Source organism: Halichoeres trimaculatus, unplaced genomic scaffold (assembly GCF_033239565.1).
Source record: "Halichoeres trimaculatus isolate MK-OKI-2021-1 unplaced genomic scaffold, fHalTri1.1 fHalTri1_scaffold_7, whole genome shotgun sequence".
Lineage (NCBI taxonomy): Eukaryota > Metazoa > Chordata > Actinopteri > Labriformes > Labridae > Halichoeres > Halichoeres trimaculatus.
Window position 1 is genome coordinate 1446495 of NW_027437185.1, and position 19255 is coordinate 1465749.

Here is a 19255-nt window from a genome sequence, read left to right on the forward strand (position 1 = left end):
GGTATTGGTATCGTTCCTCCGACAAACCTTGCAGTTAGCTGTTACTGACACTCTCGTCTGATATCAGCTCTGTGAGCTGCAGCTCTGTGATGGAAGGAAATCCCACTCAGGTGAAATTAAACCCATCCAATTTTTATTTGATCAGAAACTAAATGTGACTTGGACAGGAGGAGAGCCGTGCTCTGGATTCGTTCCAGGACACGGCAGCTTGTTTCCGTGGATGAATCCCTGGACTGTGACTGGCTGCTGTGAATGCAGCTCAGTAAGCCTCAACCAGAAAATCTGACATCAAAGTGAAAGCTCTCCACATCTGAGAGGAGCATCAGCTGGGTCACTGCAAGACAACTTATGTAACCACTGAGATCTGCTTCTGTCATGGGCTGCATCCACAACACTCCAGAGGAGGAGGAAGATGCTGCTCTTCATCATGGCTGCTGGTTCACTGCTGCTTGAAAAACCCTCTGTCTAATGAATCAGTGAATGACCCCTCAGTTTGATGAATCAGTAAATGACCCCTCAGTTTGACAAATCAGTGAATGATCCCTCTGTTTGATGAATCAGTAAATGAACACTCTGATGAACACACCCCTTTGATGAATTGGTGGATAACATCTCAGTTTGATGAATTGGTGAATAAGACCAATGACCAACTTTGGCCAACAGGTTGTTGGTTGTGGCTACCTGTTGTGGCAGCTCTCTCTTCCTTCATATAAAGGGGCCATAGCTGTCATCATCTATCTTGTAATGGACCTTTATGCTCTTTCTACACCCTTTTTTATTTTTGTTTTCTTAATTGCTGGAGTGGCTCCTGAATTTTCCTTTGGGGAGAAATAAAGTATTTTCTATTCTATTCTATTCTATTCTATTCTATTCTATTCTATTCTATTATATTATATTATATTATATTATATTCTATGCATCGGTTTGATTATTGGGTGAATGAAACCTCAGTTTGAATTGGTGAATAAGACCTCTGTTTGATGAATTGAGTAATGATACCTTTGTTTGATGAATGGATGAGTGATACCCCAGTTTGATCAATGGGTGAATGAAACCTCAGTTTGATTATTGAGTGAATGATACCTCTGTTTGATGAGTGAAAGTTTGACTAATAGGTGAATGACACCTCAGGTTGATGAATGAGTGAATGATAATACCTCAGTTTGATTAATGAGTGAATGATACCTGCTTGATGAATGGGTGAATGACAATACCTCAGTTTGATGAATGGATGAATAATAGCTCTGTTTGATGAGTGGGTGAATGATTCCTCAGTTTGATGGATGGGTGAATGAAACCTTAACAGTGAAGCATATAAACAGTGTCAGCACACACAATTCAATTGAATAAAAGCAGAGTGGGAGCATTTCACTGGTGTGTCATTCTAATCAAGCTACGACCTGTTTCAAAAACCAGTGTTCACTGGGACAGATGGTTGAAGGAATCTATTGGGCTTTGGCCTTGCAGATTAGGACGCGGTCACACTGGCAAATTGTGCCGTGCTTAAGCACGCTTCAGTCCTAAAGCACGTTTCAAATGGCCAGTGTGACCGCAACTGTGCCGTGCTTGAGCAAGATTCACTTCTCTGCTTTGGCACGCTTCAGAGAGGTGGGCTTCGGCACAGTTTACTTCATGCACAAGCACAGGCACACAGACAGCGCGTGTGATCTGTGACATATGATCACCGCAAAGCGCATCTCTCAACCATCAAACATGATGTAGACAGGCCATGAGCTTGTGTGATACCCGCTAAAGTCTGGTTCATATTGGAGTAGTGTGACCGCTGGCCGTACTCTACATCTGGGGAGAAGCCCTGCGGGGGGCAACCGTGCTAAAGCACGGCACGGTTTGGATGGTCAGTGTGACCGCGGTCTTACACCTTCTCTGACACAGGAGAAGCTGGTACTCTGAATGAAGATGGGGGAGAGGGTTTGCCAGAATGGCCCTTGCCCTCTGAGCGGCTCTTGCTTTAAAAACATATAAAGAGTCCAGAGTCCAGATGGTTTGGACTCATGCTGAGAGTTTTCTGGCAGTTTAACAATGTTCCTCAGCATCTGTTTGTTTGAGATGCTGAGGTTTCCACGCTCAAAGGAGACTCAATAAAATAAAAAACAAAACATCTTGAAGAAGCATTTTGTCAACATCCAAACACTTCACTGTCCTCAGAAGACGCAACCTCTGAGTTTCCTCTCTGCCGATGGCAACAGAGTTTTTTTTATTATTAAAATAATTTATTAATGTAATTATCATTATTTTAAATAAAAAGCTAGAATAGAAATATCTATGATAAGTTGTTTCTTTCCTTTTTTTAGATTCTTTTACTTTCTGAAGAGAATTTAAGTCTAAGAGTAAAAGAAAAAAAATAATTCTTGCTCCGTTTTCTTTAGAGCTCCTTAAGTTTCTTTGTCATAAGGTTAGTAAAGAGGAACAGGATTTCTATTTTCCCTGAGCTCTAATAAATGACTAATATCTTCCTGAGACACAATAAACCAGGTTATATCAATAAGTTTGGGAGTTTAGGCTCTAGATAAAGGCCAGATAATCAATGAATAATCTGATACGGCTCTGCGTTTTGATGGTAAAGTGATAGGTGTGCTTTGAACAGCACACAGAATAAACAGAGAGCAGCTTTTCTTCATGTAAACACGTTAAACAGGTTAAACACACAGACGGAGCTCTGTTACTGTTCCTGTTTGAGCAGCGTCATTTCAGGTGTGCTCTGTGCTCCTATCCATCACAGTGTGTGGATTGTTTCTCTCTGTATTAGGACACGTGTTGCTGGCTCTGCCCATGGCAGAGATAACGAGGCCAATAAAACAATTCTTGTGACTTGTTGTGCAGGTCCACATTAGACCTGCAGTTCATTGACTGTTCATTGCTGTGTCAGAAACAACAGAGCAGAGAGGACACCAGAAGAGCAGGATTCAGCACAGGTCCATGTTCCAGAGGCTGGAGCTGTTTTCTGCAGAGCATCAGAAGTTGTGGTTTCAGCGTCACAGATCACCCCTGCTCAGCTCGACGCACTCACTCATTTACGACATCCTTAGTTCAGACATGAACTCTGATGTGTTTGATGCTCCTCAGCCTGAAGACTCCTCTGCAGTGTCCCACCCATCTGTCTGAAGAGCCCTGCCCTCCAGGTGTGCCCTAGTGGGATCAACACCAACAGAGTTCTAGCTTCTGAAGTCGTAGGGAAGGGCTGAAACAATTTTTACTGTTGCAGGCTGAAGTTTGATGCATGTTTAAAAAGATGTATAATAAAGAAAAACAGAAGAAAAGAAAGATGGATTTAACAGGATGGCTGATGCATCATATGAAAGAAAGGAAAAACTATGACCAAAGGTATGGAGATGCTAACAGCTCATCTTCACGAACATTTGGATTCACTGGCCCAACACTTCCTGCACTTGACAGATGGAGCAGGTTTCAGGCCAAAGAAATCCAGGGTTCACAAACCTCAACCCATTTTACTCTGATTTAGTTTCACAGAGCGTAATGCACCAATCCTCATTTCAGGTTGGTTTATCAGAAAAACTCCAGGTAATGGAGAAAATAAAAGACGCACCTTCACTTGAACACAGGCACACAGATGTAGCTGCAGAATGAACTGAGCATGTGCAGCTTGTTTCCCCTCCCTCTCTGTGGTGTGCTGCTGATCATCCTGACAGACGGATAAACAGACGGAGGATAAGCCACATCCTTGATAAGGTGTCTCATTGGCTGTTGCTACTGTGCTTCGTTGGACCTGGGACCCAGCGGTCTGGTCAATATTAGCTCTGCAGCCAATGACTCTACAGGCCATGTTTGCTCACCCTCCACCCCTTACAGCGCACACACACACACACACACACACACACACACACACACACACACACACACACACACACACACACACACAGCAGAGATGGTTCGATAGCAGCATGGAGCAGTTACTCACTAAGGATCAGACTCAGCAGCAGATGTTTGATAAGAGAGAGGTAGTGTGTAAAAGTAATATGTTTGAAGAAATGTGAAAAATCAGCATGATCAGGGTCAGTGGCGTATTTACCTAGCACTGGGCCCTCATGCAGAATTCGTATATGTGCCCCCAATGCAGAAGTTTTTACATTTTTCAGACAAAAAGAACACTCTAAGATGAAGGAAAAAAAATACCCATAAAAGTCAAATATCTGTCAGTCATTAGAAATGCTCTTGTGCAACAGGTTATTAATGAAATAAACTAATATGCCTCAGCTAGTGGTCTATAAGGCCAGCCAATGAACGCTAAGAAAAATGAAATAGTCTACCATGCTAGAATGCTTGATATGCAGTAAACAACAAAATAATCAAGTAATATGATTACTTTTATTTCAAATTTCAACTCAACTTTCCTAACAAGGAACAACATACAACACACGGCTGTATGTTGTTCGCAGTTGTTTTTGACAACAAGGAATCAATTAACACTTCAGCCATCACCGCCCTCTTCAGCACCCATTGGGCTTGGACACCCACTGGTGGAGAGGAGAAAAAAAGGGAAGAAAAAAGACAAGAGGATGAGCATTATAGCTCAGCTTCCTAACACAATCTGGTGCACCATAACAACGGATTAAAAGTTCTTGATCATTTAAATACACAACAGCTCTGCCTGTCTCTGCTTACCTTACAGTTGCACCTTCCTGGCTTTTCTCTTTGCAAATTCGTCCATCAGGTCCTTCAAAAACATCAGGAAAATGTCCAACGTCAGTGGGATATTTACTTTTAACTGACTCTGGCGGCGGCACCGGCATGTCATCTTCGCCCGGGCCCGACTCAAGTTGTCTGTCTTCTTCCTCATCTCCTCCTCATTATCACTGTCCCTATGCAGCTCTCCATCACTGTGGTTGGGTGGTGGTGACTGAGGCTCCTCGTCACCGCCGCTGCCCTACTCCTCTACCGGGCGGCATGAGGCTGAGCTGCTGCTGGCAGCAATCGGCATCTCCTCCTCATCTTCTTGTTCCCCCGCGGCCCCCTCGGCTACGTTGAAACTGTTAGCATCTTTCTTTATAAAGTAACCAGTTATTTTGGCGAGCTTTGTTTTTTTTTCTTCGATGTGCCCCCATGCAACTGGGTGCCATGCGTCACACTAGTGACGCGTCTGATTAGGGTCATTTCCAGACTCCCTGAGAGCAAGGACTGGTTCATGGGTCCAGCCTGGACTGTGGCAGGCCCTGAAGGTTTGCTGTTTCTCCATGAGACAGGACGTAGTTTTTAAAACAGTCGTGCCGGCTCCAGTCTGACCCAAATGTACCATGATGATGATGGTCCAGGCCTAAGCACATCCATACAATGCCTGAAATCCCCCTTTGCTCTTTAGGCCAATATGAAATCCAGTTGCCATGAAACTTAAGGTAACTTGTTTAACTTTTGTAAACAGACTTTAAGTCTGTAATTCTCCCTACGAATAAATTTTAAAATCTATAGAACTCATTCAATGACCCAATGAAACAAGACCTGATGCCTTATTCCGTCCTGAAGTCTTTACTTCAGTTTCAACACTTGTGTCAGACATGGTTTTCACTAACTGTCTCACTATCTGTCTCGCTGACTGTTTTTATCTGTACAGGGGTCTTTTGAACCGAAAGCTATTTCTGGTCTGGTTGTAGGCCCAGGTTACAATATGTAAGAGCTTAGGACGCAGGATGGGTGTGCTCAGTGTTGTATTCATAGAGGACTGATCTTCTTACAAACAGTACAGCACCAAGCAGCCTGAGGCTGCTCCACAGCCCAAGCTCTGTCATACTGACACAGGCCTGATCCTTCATTAGGGCGCAGGGACATGCACCCGTTCAAAGCTGTCTGCAGCTTTAATCATATACTGCTGATCAAAACTCAAGACCAGGTGAAAAAGTACACAAACTTAAATAATTTTCCTCTGTTAGATTTCAAAAAGGTTCAAAGTAGAGAGTGAAAATGCAAAAAGAAAAGAAGAAGAAAAAAAACTGAGTAATTCATCACAGTGATTAAAGGTAAACAGTTTGTTCATCACCTGATCAAAGTTTCAGAAAATCTGCTCTAAAATGTGGATTCATGTGATTTCCTGTCAGGTTTTCTCTCTGCCATGACCTCCTGATGGCAAAGGCTGAAATGCTTTCTTTCCGTGAGTGTGGTCGGATTGTTGAGCTGCATCACCAAGGCCTCTCACAACCCGCCATCTCTGCTGAGGTTGGATGCAGTGAGGGAGCCATTTTGAATTTCTTCAAAGATCCTGAAGGGTTTAGAGGGCAAAACAGTCCAGAGGTAGACCCAAAACCATTTAACCAGAGCTGAACAGCAGGCTCTGATTGGCTGTCCATCAAGACACGGGGCAATCCTGGATCCAGATTAAGGCCATCACTGGAGCCGGAACTGCAGCCAAATAACCATCTGAGAGAGAAGAGCTTTAAGAAGAAAACATGAAAGGTGAAGAACGTTTGATTCTCTGAGGAGAAAAAACTGAACCTTAACAGTCCTGATAGCTTCAACGTAACTGACGTGACTGGAGATGTTTTCATGACGGCACAGTATATATATATATATATATATATATATATATATATATATATATATATATATATATATATATATCAGTGGGGAACCTTCAGGGACTTCTAGGCCTTCAGAGAAGGCCTTAAAAAATCTGGATCAAAAATATACGTATCATATATCTATATATGTATATAATTTCTCATTTAGTTGAATAAAATACATTTAATACATCATGTAAGTTTTAAAATTAAGTGTACTGCAAAGTTCACTTCAGCAATGAAAGGGTTACTGTCTTGAAACACGTTATTTCTATCGGAGCCCGGTTTGCTGGCTCATTAAGTGGTTAGGACTTCATGAAGGCCAGGCTGTAAGTTTTGGTTTGGAGAGTGACAGGAAAATTGACCAATCACGATTTGATTTTTTGGGGGCGGGACAAAAACAGAAGAGCATAGGCCTTCGTGAAGTCCGAACAGTGGGCAGAGTGGAGAGAGCGGTGAGAGGAATGGCAGGAGACAAGAGCGAAGTTGTGGCTAGCTTGTTAGCATTTTTTCAGCGTGTGCGAGTAAAAATTTCATCTGGTCGCGCTCGTGCGAGTGGATATGTCTTAATACTTCATCTATCACGGGCACTGTAAGGGACATTGTGGTTTGAATTATTCCAGTCTTTCACTGGCTCAGTCAGTCTCCTCCACCTGAACTCTCCCCTGTTTTAAAGACAGAGCGCTGTCGCGTACACACGCAGCTCGTATGCGCATCACACAGCGAAGACAGACAGAACTTCATATCGACACACGTTTCACTATTTTAGAGTCAGCCTTCTCACTATATGATTCACGTTGCTCTAGACTCTCCTGATTGAAGAGGATGCTGCGTTAGAGCAGAGCTACGTTAGTTTAACTCACGACACGTCAACACCAAAAAAGAAAGATAGAAAACAGCTAAGGCTCTGATAAACTCTTCATCAACAAGTGCAGCACAGTGATCTGTTTCCGTCTCTGAGGTCTCCTGCAGCGTCTTTGGATCAAACCAACTAAGAGGGAGGGGGTGGATGGTTTTTGAGTTTTCGATATAACGCCCAAGTACGGGACTTGATTCACTTTCAAAAAATATTAGCGATCACAGGAGCATACTTAAAGTTGTAGAACAACCAGGAGAAATCACAAGCCAGGAAAACAGCCAGAGAAGGGGTTTAAAAAATGGGAGACCCCCTCCATATTCAGGAGTGTTAGCAGGCTGTCAGCACTCTCGATGGGTAAAAGTAACGAGTTTATGTATGACACAGATTGACAAAGATAAAAACTTAAGACATTTTCTTCATCATTTTAGGTTATTTTAGAAAGTTTTGTAAACTCACTTCATAATGTTAGTCATTGTTTTATGTAAAGCCTCTTTTTTTATTTAATTTATTCAATGAAAATGTTTTATGTTAACTACTTTTTTCCGCGATGATTTCTTTTCTGGGCTGTGAGGGCTGAGGTGAAGGCCCAGCTGTAGTACTCACGGTTCGCCACTGATATATATATATATATATATATATAAGTATATATATATATATATATATATATATATATATATATATATATATATATATATATATAAATTACACTAAAAAGATTTTTAGAGTAAAACTGATCACATCCAGTCAAATCCATTTCTTCAAGCATCCCTCAATCAACTTGAAGAAACGCAGCTTTGTGTTTGTAAGCCATGTCACTTTAAGGTTTGAAAACAGACGGCCAATATCTGGGACTTATTTTCAGTTCCCTTTTTGTTAGATGAGATTTTGAAAAAAAAAAAAAAAGAAGAAGAAGAAAAAAACAGAAAAACAGACTTTTGGTTTTGGAGTTTTAGAGAAGGAGAAAAACACTGCATCTATAAAACATAGTAGCAGTGATGCGTCTTTGTCTCTGACAGCATCAAATGAATCATATAAAATAAAACCCCCAGCAGTCAGCCCATGCTTCTAACCTCTGAACAGCTGGAGTCCAAAGGTTTAACGTGCCTCTGAGTTGTCACCAACAGCTCCACTGTGTGTTTGAGTCTTATTGGAGGATTAATGGCAGCTGGTGGGGGAGCTGGGGGGGGGTTGTTCAGCTCATATCCTGTTTGTTTAGACTGGGCGGCTCTACAAGGGCAGCAAGGTAGCGGCTCACTGACTTTAGATTGTTTGTCATTTGGCATTTCAAGTGGAACTAACAAGCCTATAAAACAGTAACGAGAAGGGGACAGGGGAGAAGACGGGGACTACCTGGAGAAGGGAGAGAGAGATGGAGGGGAAGGAGGCAGGAGATGAGTGGAGGAACATGAGATGGATGGTTGGAGACAAAAGGGAGCAGAGAAAATGGGAGTTATAGGTGTGAGGGGTGGGAGGAGGGTGAGTGCGATAAATTTCCTGTGAAATTGTTTGTGAGATTCGGGAACAGAACCTGCTTATTTCATGCTTGCTTGGCTCTGCAGCACCCCCTCACACTCCTCTCTGATTAGCTCTACCTGCCTCGGCCCAGCAGCCTTGATTGGACGCTGATGCTGATGCTGGAACGGTTGGTGAGGTCTCATCCTGACGCAAGCACCTTCAGAGGAGCCCAAACCGGGGTTCAGCACAGAAAGTGGTCTGCTGAGAGAACATGAGCACCACCTGGAGTGGTGTCAAAGCTCCATTTCCGTGTGTTTTTATATAAATGTTATTGAATGATGACTGTACAGTCTGAAAGGTCAGGGCAGCAACAAACCATCAGATTGGTTCTCCTGTTCAGCCACTTTCAGCTTCTTTCATCTCTGGATTTTTTCACTGTCTGATGTTTACCCAGTTGACTCTGTCTCATACCAAATGTGAACAAACGTTGTGCCACAAGGAAACAAAACAAGTCCTGCTGGCTGCAAACCTCTCACACTGCACAGAAAGCCAGTGAACAACACATGGGGATAATCGATGAGGGTTGTGTCTGCCTCGTGGTGCTCAGGTGATCCTTGAGGGAGGGGCTACAGGTGTGTCTTCAGCTAATCCTCATGCACCTACAGTTTCAGCTCTGCGTCCTTCACCCCCTGTGCTTCAGCTGGCAGTCTAAGATAAGCTGTTCTTTGAGTCAAACAAGACTGAAGCATCACTGGGGGCGGCTGTGGCTCAGTGGTAGAACCGTTGCCTCTTAATCTGAAGGTCAGGGGTTTGATTCCAGCTGCAGTCACATGCTGCAGTGTCCTTGAGCAAGACACCCTGAATTGCTCCCACCGTTGGTCAGAGGTGTGTGGATATGTGTGAATGTGTTAGATAAAACTGATGGTTGCTTATTGGAAACCCCTGCCATCAGTGATGGGTAAATAAGACTAGCATTGTAAAGTGCTTTGGATGGTCCGAGAGAGTACAAAAGCGCTAAACACGTACTGGTCTATTTACCATTTATTACCATCCACCAGCTTTGCATACAGACCCTTTACTGCATGTGAACAGTTATGCAGTGAGTGCTTTTTAGCAATTGAAGTTCTTGGAGAGGATAGGCTCTGTAAGGCAGTGTTTCTCTGAACATAAATTCTGTTTCTGCAGATCTCCAGTTTCATTTAGCAGATGCTTTTGTCTAAAGCGGCATACAACACAAGCAAGAATTTAGACAGAAGGAAAACCTAGTTAGGGAAAACCTTTGTTAGTGCCACAATCTGATCATTTTGACCGTTTCATTTTAACGTGAGACCCTGTTAACTGCTGAAAGTCATCCAACAGACCAAGGGCGTCACTAAGATTTAGGGACGATGGGGGCTTCAGCCCCTGGAGATGCAAATGAAAAAATGTGTAACAAACGAAACACTACAAATAAAGTTAATAACTGCTCAACATAGAGGCTAATGCCATGACTTTCGCAGACAACACAATAATAGTTTTGTATTTTGAAGTCGGAATGATAAAATCTTGGCACATAAGTAACTAGAAAAGATTTAGAATAAATTTTAAGGTTCTTTTATTAGTCTAAAAATCTCTGAATGGTCTTGCTCCTTTATATTTATCAGATTTGCTTTTCTCATTTCAGCAAAGGTTCTCAGGTCGTCTTTAATGGTACCTAAAGTTAGAACTAAAACATATGGGGAAGCCTCTTTTTATTATTATGGCCTCTGTCTGTGGAACAGCCTACCTTAAGACCTGAGGGTAGCTCCTACTGTTCATATTTTTAAAAATTAACTCAAGACCTACCTTTTTAGTCTGGCTTTTAGCTGATTGTATTTAGTATAATTTATTGTTATTATTTTATTTATTTAAATCATCTTAACCTGACTCACCTTTCCAGTGGAGGTCTCTCCCCTCTCATTCCCTGTGATTTTCTGCCCTGACTCCTACAGATCAATAGGGATGGCGGAGTGTCTATTGTTAATGTATTATTATGATTATATTCATCATAATAATATGATAATAATAATAATCATAAACTACTGTTAGCAGGGGGCTGGAGTCAATTGTTAACTACCATCAGTGATAAATACTTACTTTTTAGAAAAACTTCCTGTTATCCTTTCTTTATTGATGGCTTAAATAAAGACTTCTTGTGTCTGGCTTTACTCCTGAGTTCATGACAAGAAGATAGACTCCATCCTTTTGACTCCGTCTAGTAACAAGGAAGAAGACACGGAGTCAATATAAAAGTTTAGCCTGTCTCTGCCTCATCAGATAAACTCTTCAGCACTCCAAATAGTCTTGTGTGCCCTTTGCGAGTCGTTTTTACCTCATCAGTTAAGCTAGCTTCTACTATCTTCTTCTACTAAACAGAGACTTTGTTTCGTAACTGTCGTTGTCCTAGTACCGTGATGGTTTTTCGTGAGAGATGGGACGTTCTCGAATGAGTCGACTCTTTTGAACCGCGTTTTTCAGAGAACAAAAAGAACCGATTCGCTGTTCTGTGTCAGCCCTTTGTTTGCAGGCCATTACTGAATACAAATTGCCTGCACATGACAGAACGAACAGCTCACTCAAAACTGTGAATCGGTTCTCACCGTTCACTAGAAAAAGGTATTCAAAAGACTTGACTCGTTCGCGATTTCACATCTCCCGCGAAAACCACAGCAGGCGTAAGTAGTATGTTGAAATTACCTCAAATCATTTAGGGGGGCTTAATGATATTTTAGGGGGGGCTTCAGCTCCTCAAATTAGGCTTAATGACGCCACTGCAATAGACATTTAAAAGTTTGGTTCAAGTCACAAGTTAGCATGGTGACTCTTAACTCCAAAACACCGGGTGCTCTGTGATGGTTGTAATCCAGTTGATACTCCATAGAAGTCAACTCTGTGGTTGCGGTATCATTTCTGACAACCAACACTTTTATTCTGCTTACACTTTTAAAGGCAGGGCTTGAAGACCTCCGGCATAGTGCCGGAAATCCGGCGTAGACAAACCTGCCAGATTGTGAAATCCTGCAGGTCGGTCTGGCTGCCCTCCGTTGATTTCACTCGATCGAGTTCCGACTGAACCAGTCAGGAAAGAGAGGCGGGAGCTGCAGAGAGCAGCTCCCGCCTCTCTTTCACAAACAAGCAGCAGCGGCCCAAATCCGCTACGTCATACCGTGGCTTGATGCATATTGGTCTATGATGAGTGTGACTGGCAGAATAATCGTCCAATATGGCACTGTCCGTCTAATTTGTCAGATAAATGTGCTTTGTGAAGAGAGTAATTAATGACGGAGGCGGAGAGCAGAAGCAGCGTAGCAACCCCTTATAATGAAGCAGTGATATTGAGAGATGTTTTTGGACAACAAAGAAGCTTGGCTTCAGAGAGCAAGTTTACCACCTAATCGGGATACCCGCTCGAAAACTGCGCCGCCAGCGAGTCTGTCATCACGCAATCGGGCGCGCATGGATGTATTTTTCATCCATGCGAATTTCAGTAAAACCGTCACTCCTACTAGCGACTTCGGCGGGTTGAATTATTTATTTGTAGTTTTCTGAAACGGCATCTGAAATACTAAACCCATTGCAGTATGAGACTACGACACCACAACTCCCACGAGCACTGCCTGCACACAGTGTTTGCTCATTGGTCCCTTCGCAAAGTCTTTTACTGAGAGGCGCCCCAGACGCGCTGGTCTTCAGCCTTTGTCTCGGACACTGTGACAGCTCCCGGTGTTTAGCGCCTGATAACGTGTTTTAAAACTTCACTCGCGTCTTGTTTGCTCTCTATGGTAAACGGATTCTGGGATTTAAGTCACAATCTAGCGCCAAATATTCCGTAACTTGTTAAAAGTGAGGACATTTATCAGATGGAGCTCATTTAAGCTCACAGTGCACCGTTCTCGCCAGTGACACTCACCTAGAGCAGGGGAGGAGGAGAAGACAGGAGGACACGTAGAGAAGTGAAACTGATCATAGATATGAGAAGCCGTAGGAACAGTATTTAAACCTCCTAATAAACAAACATTTTAAAAGTTATATGTAAAAAGTTCACTCTGGAAATACTGTAAACAAACCAAATCATTCTAAATAAATGAAACTTATGGTCCAGTGTGACTTATGTAGGCCTACGTTATTTTCGTCTTCATGACGCATATTTTTGACTGATACGACCTCAAAAAATGTATGACAGTACTACGAAGTGACTTGTAGTCCAGAAAGTATGGTACTAGTTTATTAGTGAAAAATTACTGTTGTAAATAAATATTAAAGTAGACAGTGTTTCTAGAAAGCTTTTTCAGTTTAGTTTTTATTTTTTCAATTAATCTTCAACCTTCACAACTTTCATTGAATGCAATATTATGCTCCTCCTTTAATTACTTTGTTTCAATAGTCTGCATATTTTCATATTTAAGGAGCACAACCATTTCAGAGCTGAATACTTGATTTAGGTAGTCTTTATTTGAGTGTGCACAGGGGTCATTTATATTTAAAAAGGTTTTAAGTCTATTTCAGGTAAACTTTAGCATTTCATCATCCGTCTTGATCATATCAAACATAATTATCCAACAACAAAATTGTGGACCCTACCAGAAGCGATGGCCACAGGTACTTATGCTGTATCGCTGACTGACCGTTTGTGTGAACAAAAAATTAGTGTTACTGTGTTTAATGTTGTTTTTATTATTATTATTATTATTATTATTATTATTAATAAAAACAAAACTAAACGCAGTAACCCCCCCCCCCCCCCCCCGCTTTCAGGCACAGGATTTTTTCCTGCTTCAAGCCCTGTAAAGGTATAGTAGGCTATATTTTATAAGTATTTTTTAAATAACTGTCAAAAAGTCATTTTTACACTGGTAGCAGGTCATACGCATAGTGCACTGACACTGTAATGAGAAATGTCCGTAGTCTGTATCAGCAGCTGGGCAGGGATAAGTAAGCCCTATCATTCATTTTGTTCTGAAATGAATGATAGGACAAGAACCAGGAAGAGGTGTGACGCCGCGCCCTGTGCGTGACCATGAGTCTTCTCTGGGAGAGTTGAACGCAACAGCTGGACGCTATTCAGTCTGTATTCGGTAAACAATGGCAAAGAAAGCTGCTTGAGTTCACTTTTATCCAATCTATGGCTCAGAGCCACTTCCTCTCTCAAGTTTTGCTACGCAGAGCAAGAGGAGGAAGACGGTTGTTGAGAAGGCGACAAATAAAATGTGTTTGGATGCCGAGGGGGCGAAACTAGTGTAAACATTGGAGCTGCATTTTGGTCAAATGTTTCTCATCTTAAAAATGTAAACACTCTTTATTCTTGCTCTTTATTTGTGTCATGTCATACATCTTTTGTTCGTTTTTCTTTGCAGTATGTCCTTACTGGGACTGGATGAAGAGGACATCAATGCAGATGACTTTAACAATATCCGTAATTCAGTGTGAGTTTATGCGTGAACTGCAAAGATCGTCATTTTTTATAACTTTCTGTTTTTGTCTGTAAAAATAACCTTTCTTGTCAGTTGTGCTCACTGACACTTTTAAAGACACAACTCAGCAGAGGGCTAGGTGAGTCAGTACATTACACTACTGAATGAGTTATGGTTACATTGACAGAAAAAAAACCCAGCATCAATAGTCCCTTATTGGCTTGCATTTTTCTGGTGGGGATGACACTCCAAACTAGTGATGATTTTAAAATGTAAAAAATGTAATGGCAAAGAAAAATGCTGTGAAATAAAAACTTATGATAAATTGAGTAAATGCCAACAAGTATCTGAGGCAGAGGGCGTACACTGTCCAGGTAATACAAAATAATGCTTTGCTCTGAAAGTAAACAAAGTTGGCATTCTTGGAGTCAATTTGATGTCTTCAAAATGTGGCATTTAGTTAAAAATGTTCTTGTGGTTCTTATTACAGGACAACCCCTGCCTAAGGACTATAGGATACCGGGAACTTACTGCTGCTCTCCAATCATGTCAGCCTACCTCCCTGGATTGTTAATCAATGAACAAGACACCTCTAACAGACCTGGCTACCTTTCTTTTATAAGAATACAAGTTATTGTGGAACTTCATGAGTATTTTGTTTTGTAATTAAGTTTGTTTTCTAATAAAAACATGTCATACAATAATTTCATGATGTAATCCTTTATTCAATGTTATTCACTACTTCAGACTGATTAGATCCTTTTGAAATAAAAAAGAAAGACCATTGTGAGTTTTTAAATATTTATTGAAATACAAATAACATAGTCAGCTAAAACGACAAAATACACACAAATGAAAAATCTTTAGCGTTGTATGGTTCATGCACTATCAGCATTCATAGAGAAATCACCAACATCATCTTTACAGTGTTTTTAGTTTGCTTGATCGAAAATAAAAACACTTGGATACACTGGTATGTTTGTTATACCACATTACTTACTATGAATATCACTAATGGAGGTAAATTTGTTGTAGATATAACAGACGAAATATATCAGCAGTAATTTGAGGCTATTCCCGTTCACAGAGTTGGGTATATAACTACAGGTAACGAACGTTACAAGTAGTTAAATTACTTTCAATAGGAACAAGTAGAGTAACAGCAGTACTCATCCTAGATTGGTAGTTAAACTAGAGTTACAAATGAAATGCCACGATCGTTACTTTTACAATGACTGTAAATAGAGCAACCGAAATATTATTATTCAAGCTGAGTTATTTTTATTACCACCAGTAGATGGAACATACGAGCAACTACTCGCTATCTCTTCCGGGTCAGGGCTGATGGAACTGTCACAGTAAAATTGGTTGCCTTATATAAATCTGTGCCCCACTGACAACACTGCACTCCCTCCCATTGTAAATGCCCCTTTTAACTGTTTTTGAATTTTGTACGTACTTTGACAATTTAAACGAACATTTTCTTGTGTCAATAAAGCTCATTAGAATTGAAATGAAAGAAATGCACACAGGCTGCGCTACCGCGATAAGACACCAATTTGCATGAAACATACACTTCCGGGGCATTTCTGCAGTCAAGTCAAAAAAGTTAACAGCATGGAGGAGGACAGAGTTGAAGCGGTTAACCCCGAGCCCCGGGCTAGGAAGAAAACAACATTTGAAGGATGGCAATATGCACATTATTTTGATTTTGTAGAGCAAAAGGAGATGAAAGTGACCGTTAAATGCAAGTTGTGTCCAGGAAATAAGAGGCTAAACACTGCATAGAACACAACCGCAAATCTCTTAAAGCATCTCAAGACTCAGCACGGTAACACGAAGCTGGTTGCAAGAGATCCATCCACCAGCAGAGAAATACCTGACGGTTCGACTCCAAGCAAACAGCAAAGGATTGCTTTTGCAGCAAAACTTACAACTTCTCTGTCTCTGCCTCTGTCCGTGGCCACTGCTCTCCCACTCAGATGTCTACCTCTGCCATGCCCTCGACCGTGGCCCTGTCTTCTCTGAACCAATGAGGTGCTCGGTGCTGCAACCCCAGAACCAACTGCACTCTTATCAAAAGAGCTCTAACAAGAAAATATTAATAAAAACGTTATTGTAATGTAGGTCAGGCTGGGACCTGGTTTCATAGCTCTGACCTGGTCTCCAACTTTAACCCCCCCAAGGAAGGAAAGGTAATAAAGCAAGTTTTGGAAAAACAGACCTATGCGCTAAAGTGGTTTTCCCCTGAAGTCTACCTCATCCCTTCATCTGATGTTTGCAAAACTGTAAAACATTGAGATGTCACTGTAAATTCGAAGACTTTTCGTTGACACCTGGCGGACATGTGAAACTGTACAGACATCCTTCTTTTGGGAGAGGCTGGAGAGACTTCCCAGCCTCCATCTAGTATCTTGTCACCCTCGACCTTTCTGTCTGGGAACGAGAAAGAAAGAATGCCAGGGCGAAGATCTGCTCCCCACCTTCTCTTCCAAATCAATCAATCAAACAATCTTTATTTATATAGCGCCAAATCATAACAAATGTTATTTCAAGACACTTTACAAAAACATTTACAGGTCTAGACCCGTAAATGTTAATAAAATTTTATTAGCAGAAACCCAACATCAAGACAAGATAAGGAGTCTTATCTTATCTTAATCCACCATGAGTACAGGACTTTGCAGCATTTAGCAAGTTACAATGGCAAGGAAAAACTTCCCTTTAACAGGCAGAAACCTCGGACAGAACCAGACTCATGTTAGACAGACATCTGTCTCGACTGTGTTGGGGTTAAAGAGACAGATAGAAGAGAGAGAGTGGGAGAGAGAATAATGGGGGGGGCGTTCACATGAACAAACTGATGTCGATCCGAAAGATAGGATCAAAGCCAGGCTAAAGCGGTTCCTGAGATACCAAGAAGACTCTCTAATCTCCGCAGAAGAATGCAATGATCAATAGTGTCGAAAGCGGCACTAAGATCAAGCAAGACAAGCACAAAAAGAAGACCACTGTCCGAAGCCAAAAGTAGATCGTTGGTTACTTTCAGCAGCGCAGTCTCAGTGCTGTGGTGGGCTCTGAACCCAGACTGAAAGACCTCAAAGAGACTGTTGCTATGAAGAAAATCACAGAGCTGACTCGCAACAACTTTCTCCAAGATCTTAGAAATGAAAGAGAGGTTAGATATCGGTCTGTAGTTGACCAAAGAGCCTGAATCAAGTGTAGGCTTTTTAAGAAGAGGCTTAATAACAGCAACTTTAAAAAGTTGGGGCACGTAGCCCGTCAGTAAAGACGCATTAATCATCCTCAGTAAAGAAGATCCGACCAAGGGAAAGACTTCCTTCAGCAGCCAAGCTGGGATGGGATCCAGAAGACAAGTCGATGGTTTGGCTGAAGAGACAGTTGAATCCAGCTCTGACAAGTCCACAGGCGAGAAGCAGTCCAGGAGAATATTAGCTCTAAGCAACGTTTCCGCAAATTCGCCATCGGTCGAAGGTTCTATCGCGGTTGCATGTAACACGTTACTAATTTTATCTCTAATATTTAATATCTTATTGTTAAAAAAGCTCAAAAAGTCCTCACTGCTAAGCGATAGAGGAATGCATGGCTCAGTAGAGTTATAACGGATTGTCAGCCTGGCTACAGTGCTGAAAAGGTATCTAGGATTGTTTTTATTCTCTTCTATAAGAGTCGAGTAGTAAGTCGCACGCCCAAGTCGCAAAGCCTTCCTGTATTCATTTAGACTATTTTTCCAACAGAATTCGTTTGTTTTAGTCGAATGCCATATTCTTTCTAATTTCCTCGATTTTTGTTTAAGCTCATGAGTTTGAGCGTTGTACCACGGGGCGGAACGATGTCGTCTGAGAGTCCTCTGTCTGAGCGGAGCAATTGAATCGAGGACGGCTTGAAGAGAACCCGTGGTATCCGCAACAAGTTGATCAAGCTGAGAGGGAGCACAAGAGCTCTCTGCAAATAAAAAGCAAGAATTCAAGGCAGCAGGAATAGCTTCCTTGAAAATGTCTACGGCTCTGTCAGACAAGTTCCTGGACAAGATGATTTTGTTCGCAGGTGAGAAATCCGACAGCAAGAATTCAAAAGTAATGAAGAAATGATCCGACAGAAGAGGATTCTGCGGTAAGACAGCCAAGTTGACAGGTTCCACGCCATAAGCAAGAACAAGATCCAAGGTGTGGTTAAAGCAATGAGTAGGATGGTTCACAGAGTGTGTGAAACCAAAAGAATCCAGTAAAGACATGAAGGCAATACAAAGACTATCGTCAACAACGTCCACATGAATATTAAAGTCACCGACAATGATAATTTTATCCGAAAGAAGAACGATATTAGAAAGAAACTCTGAAAAATCGGAGAGAAATTGAGAGCACGCGCCAGGAGGCCGGTAGACAATAACAAACAAAAATGGTTGCACGGTTTTTACAGCTGGATGCAAGAAACTGAGAAAAGGACTTTCAAAAGAGCTAAAGCCTAGTTTAGGTCTAGTGCCTAGTTTAGGTCTAGTGCTATAAACTGGGTGGTGCCCCGACTTTAAATTTAAACTCACAATTTGTAAGTTTGGATGTCTTTTGAAAGTTATACTTTCACTCCAGTGGAATGCTGACATTCTGCTGTTAATAATTAATTAGTCATTATTTGACACCGATTCACGCTACATTATAAACCCAAAGCGAAAATCCGACTGTAAACAACTGTGTACCAAAATACGTATGTATGCTCCGTAGTCATTTAGTAGCTCCACAAAAGGAGATACACTGATAAGTGTACACAAACACTCAAATCAATCATTACTTTTTACTGCTGACTGTTGTTTCCAGCTCTCTGGATAGCAGGAATTGTTAGCCAGGCAATAATAAATCTGTAAATTTCTCATCTACCGATCAGATAAACACAAACGGACGTGCTAGCATAAACGCTCGTGCACTAAAAATCAACACTCATGTACCCCTAATGTGGTAAATTGAATTTACTTG

At 41.6% G+C, this 19255-nt stretch overlaps 1 protein-coding gene across 1 annotated transcript in view; it reads right to left on the reverse strand.

Annotated features, from left to right (window-relative positions):
* Positions 1 to 18888, reverse strand: part of LOC141793869 (uncharacterized) — a 355863-nt gene extending 336975 nt beyond the window's left edge. Inside the window, exon 1 of the mRNA XM_074674744.1 lies at positions 17193 to 18888. Coding sequence (XP_074530845.1) covers positions 17193 to 18888 — 1696 coding nt within the window. The remainder of the gene's footprint in view (positions 1 to 17192) is intronic.
* Positions 18889 to 19255: the final 367 nt, after the last annotated feature.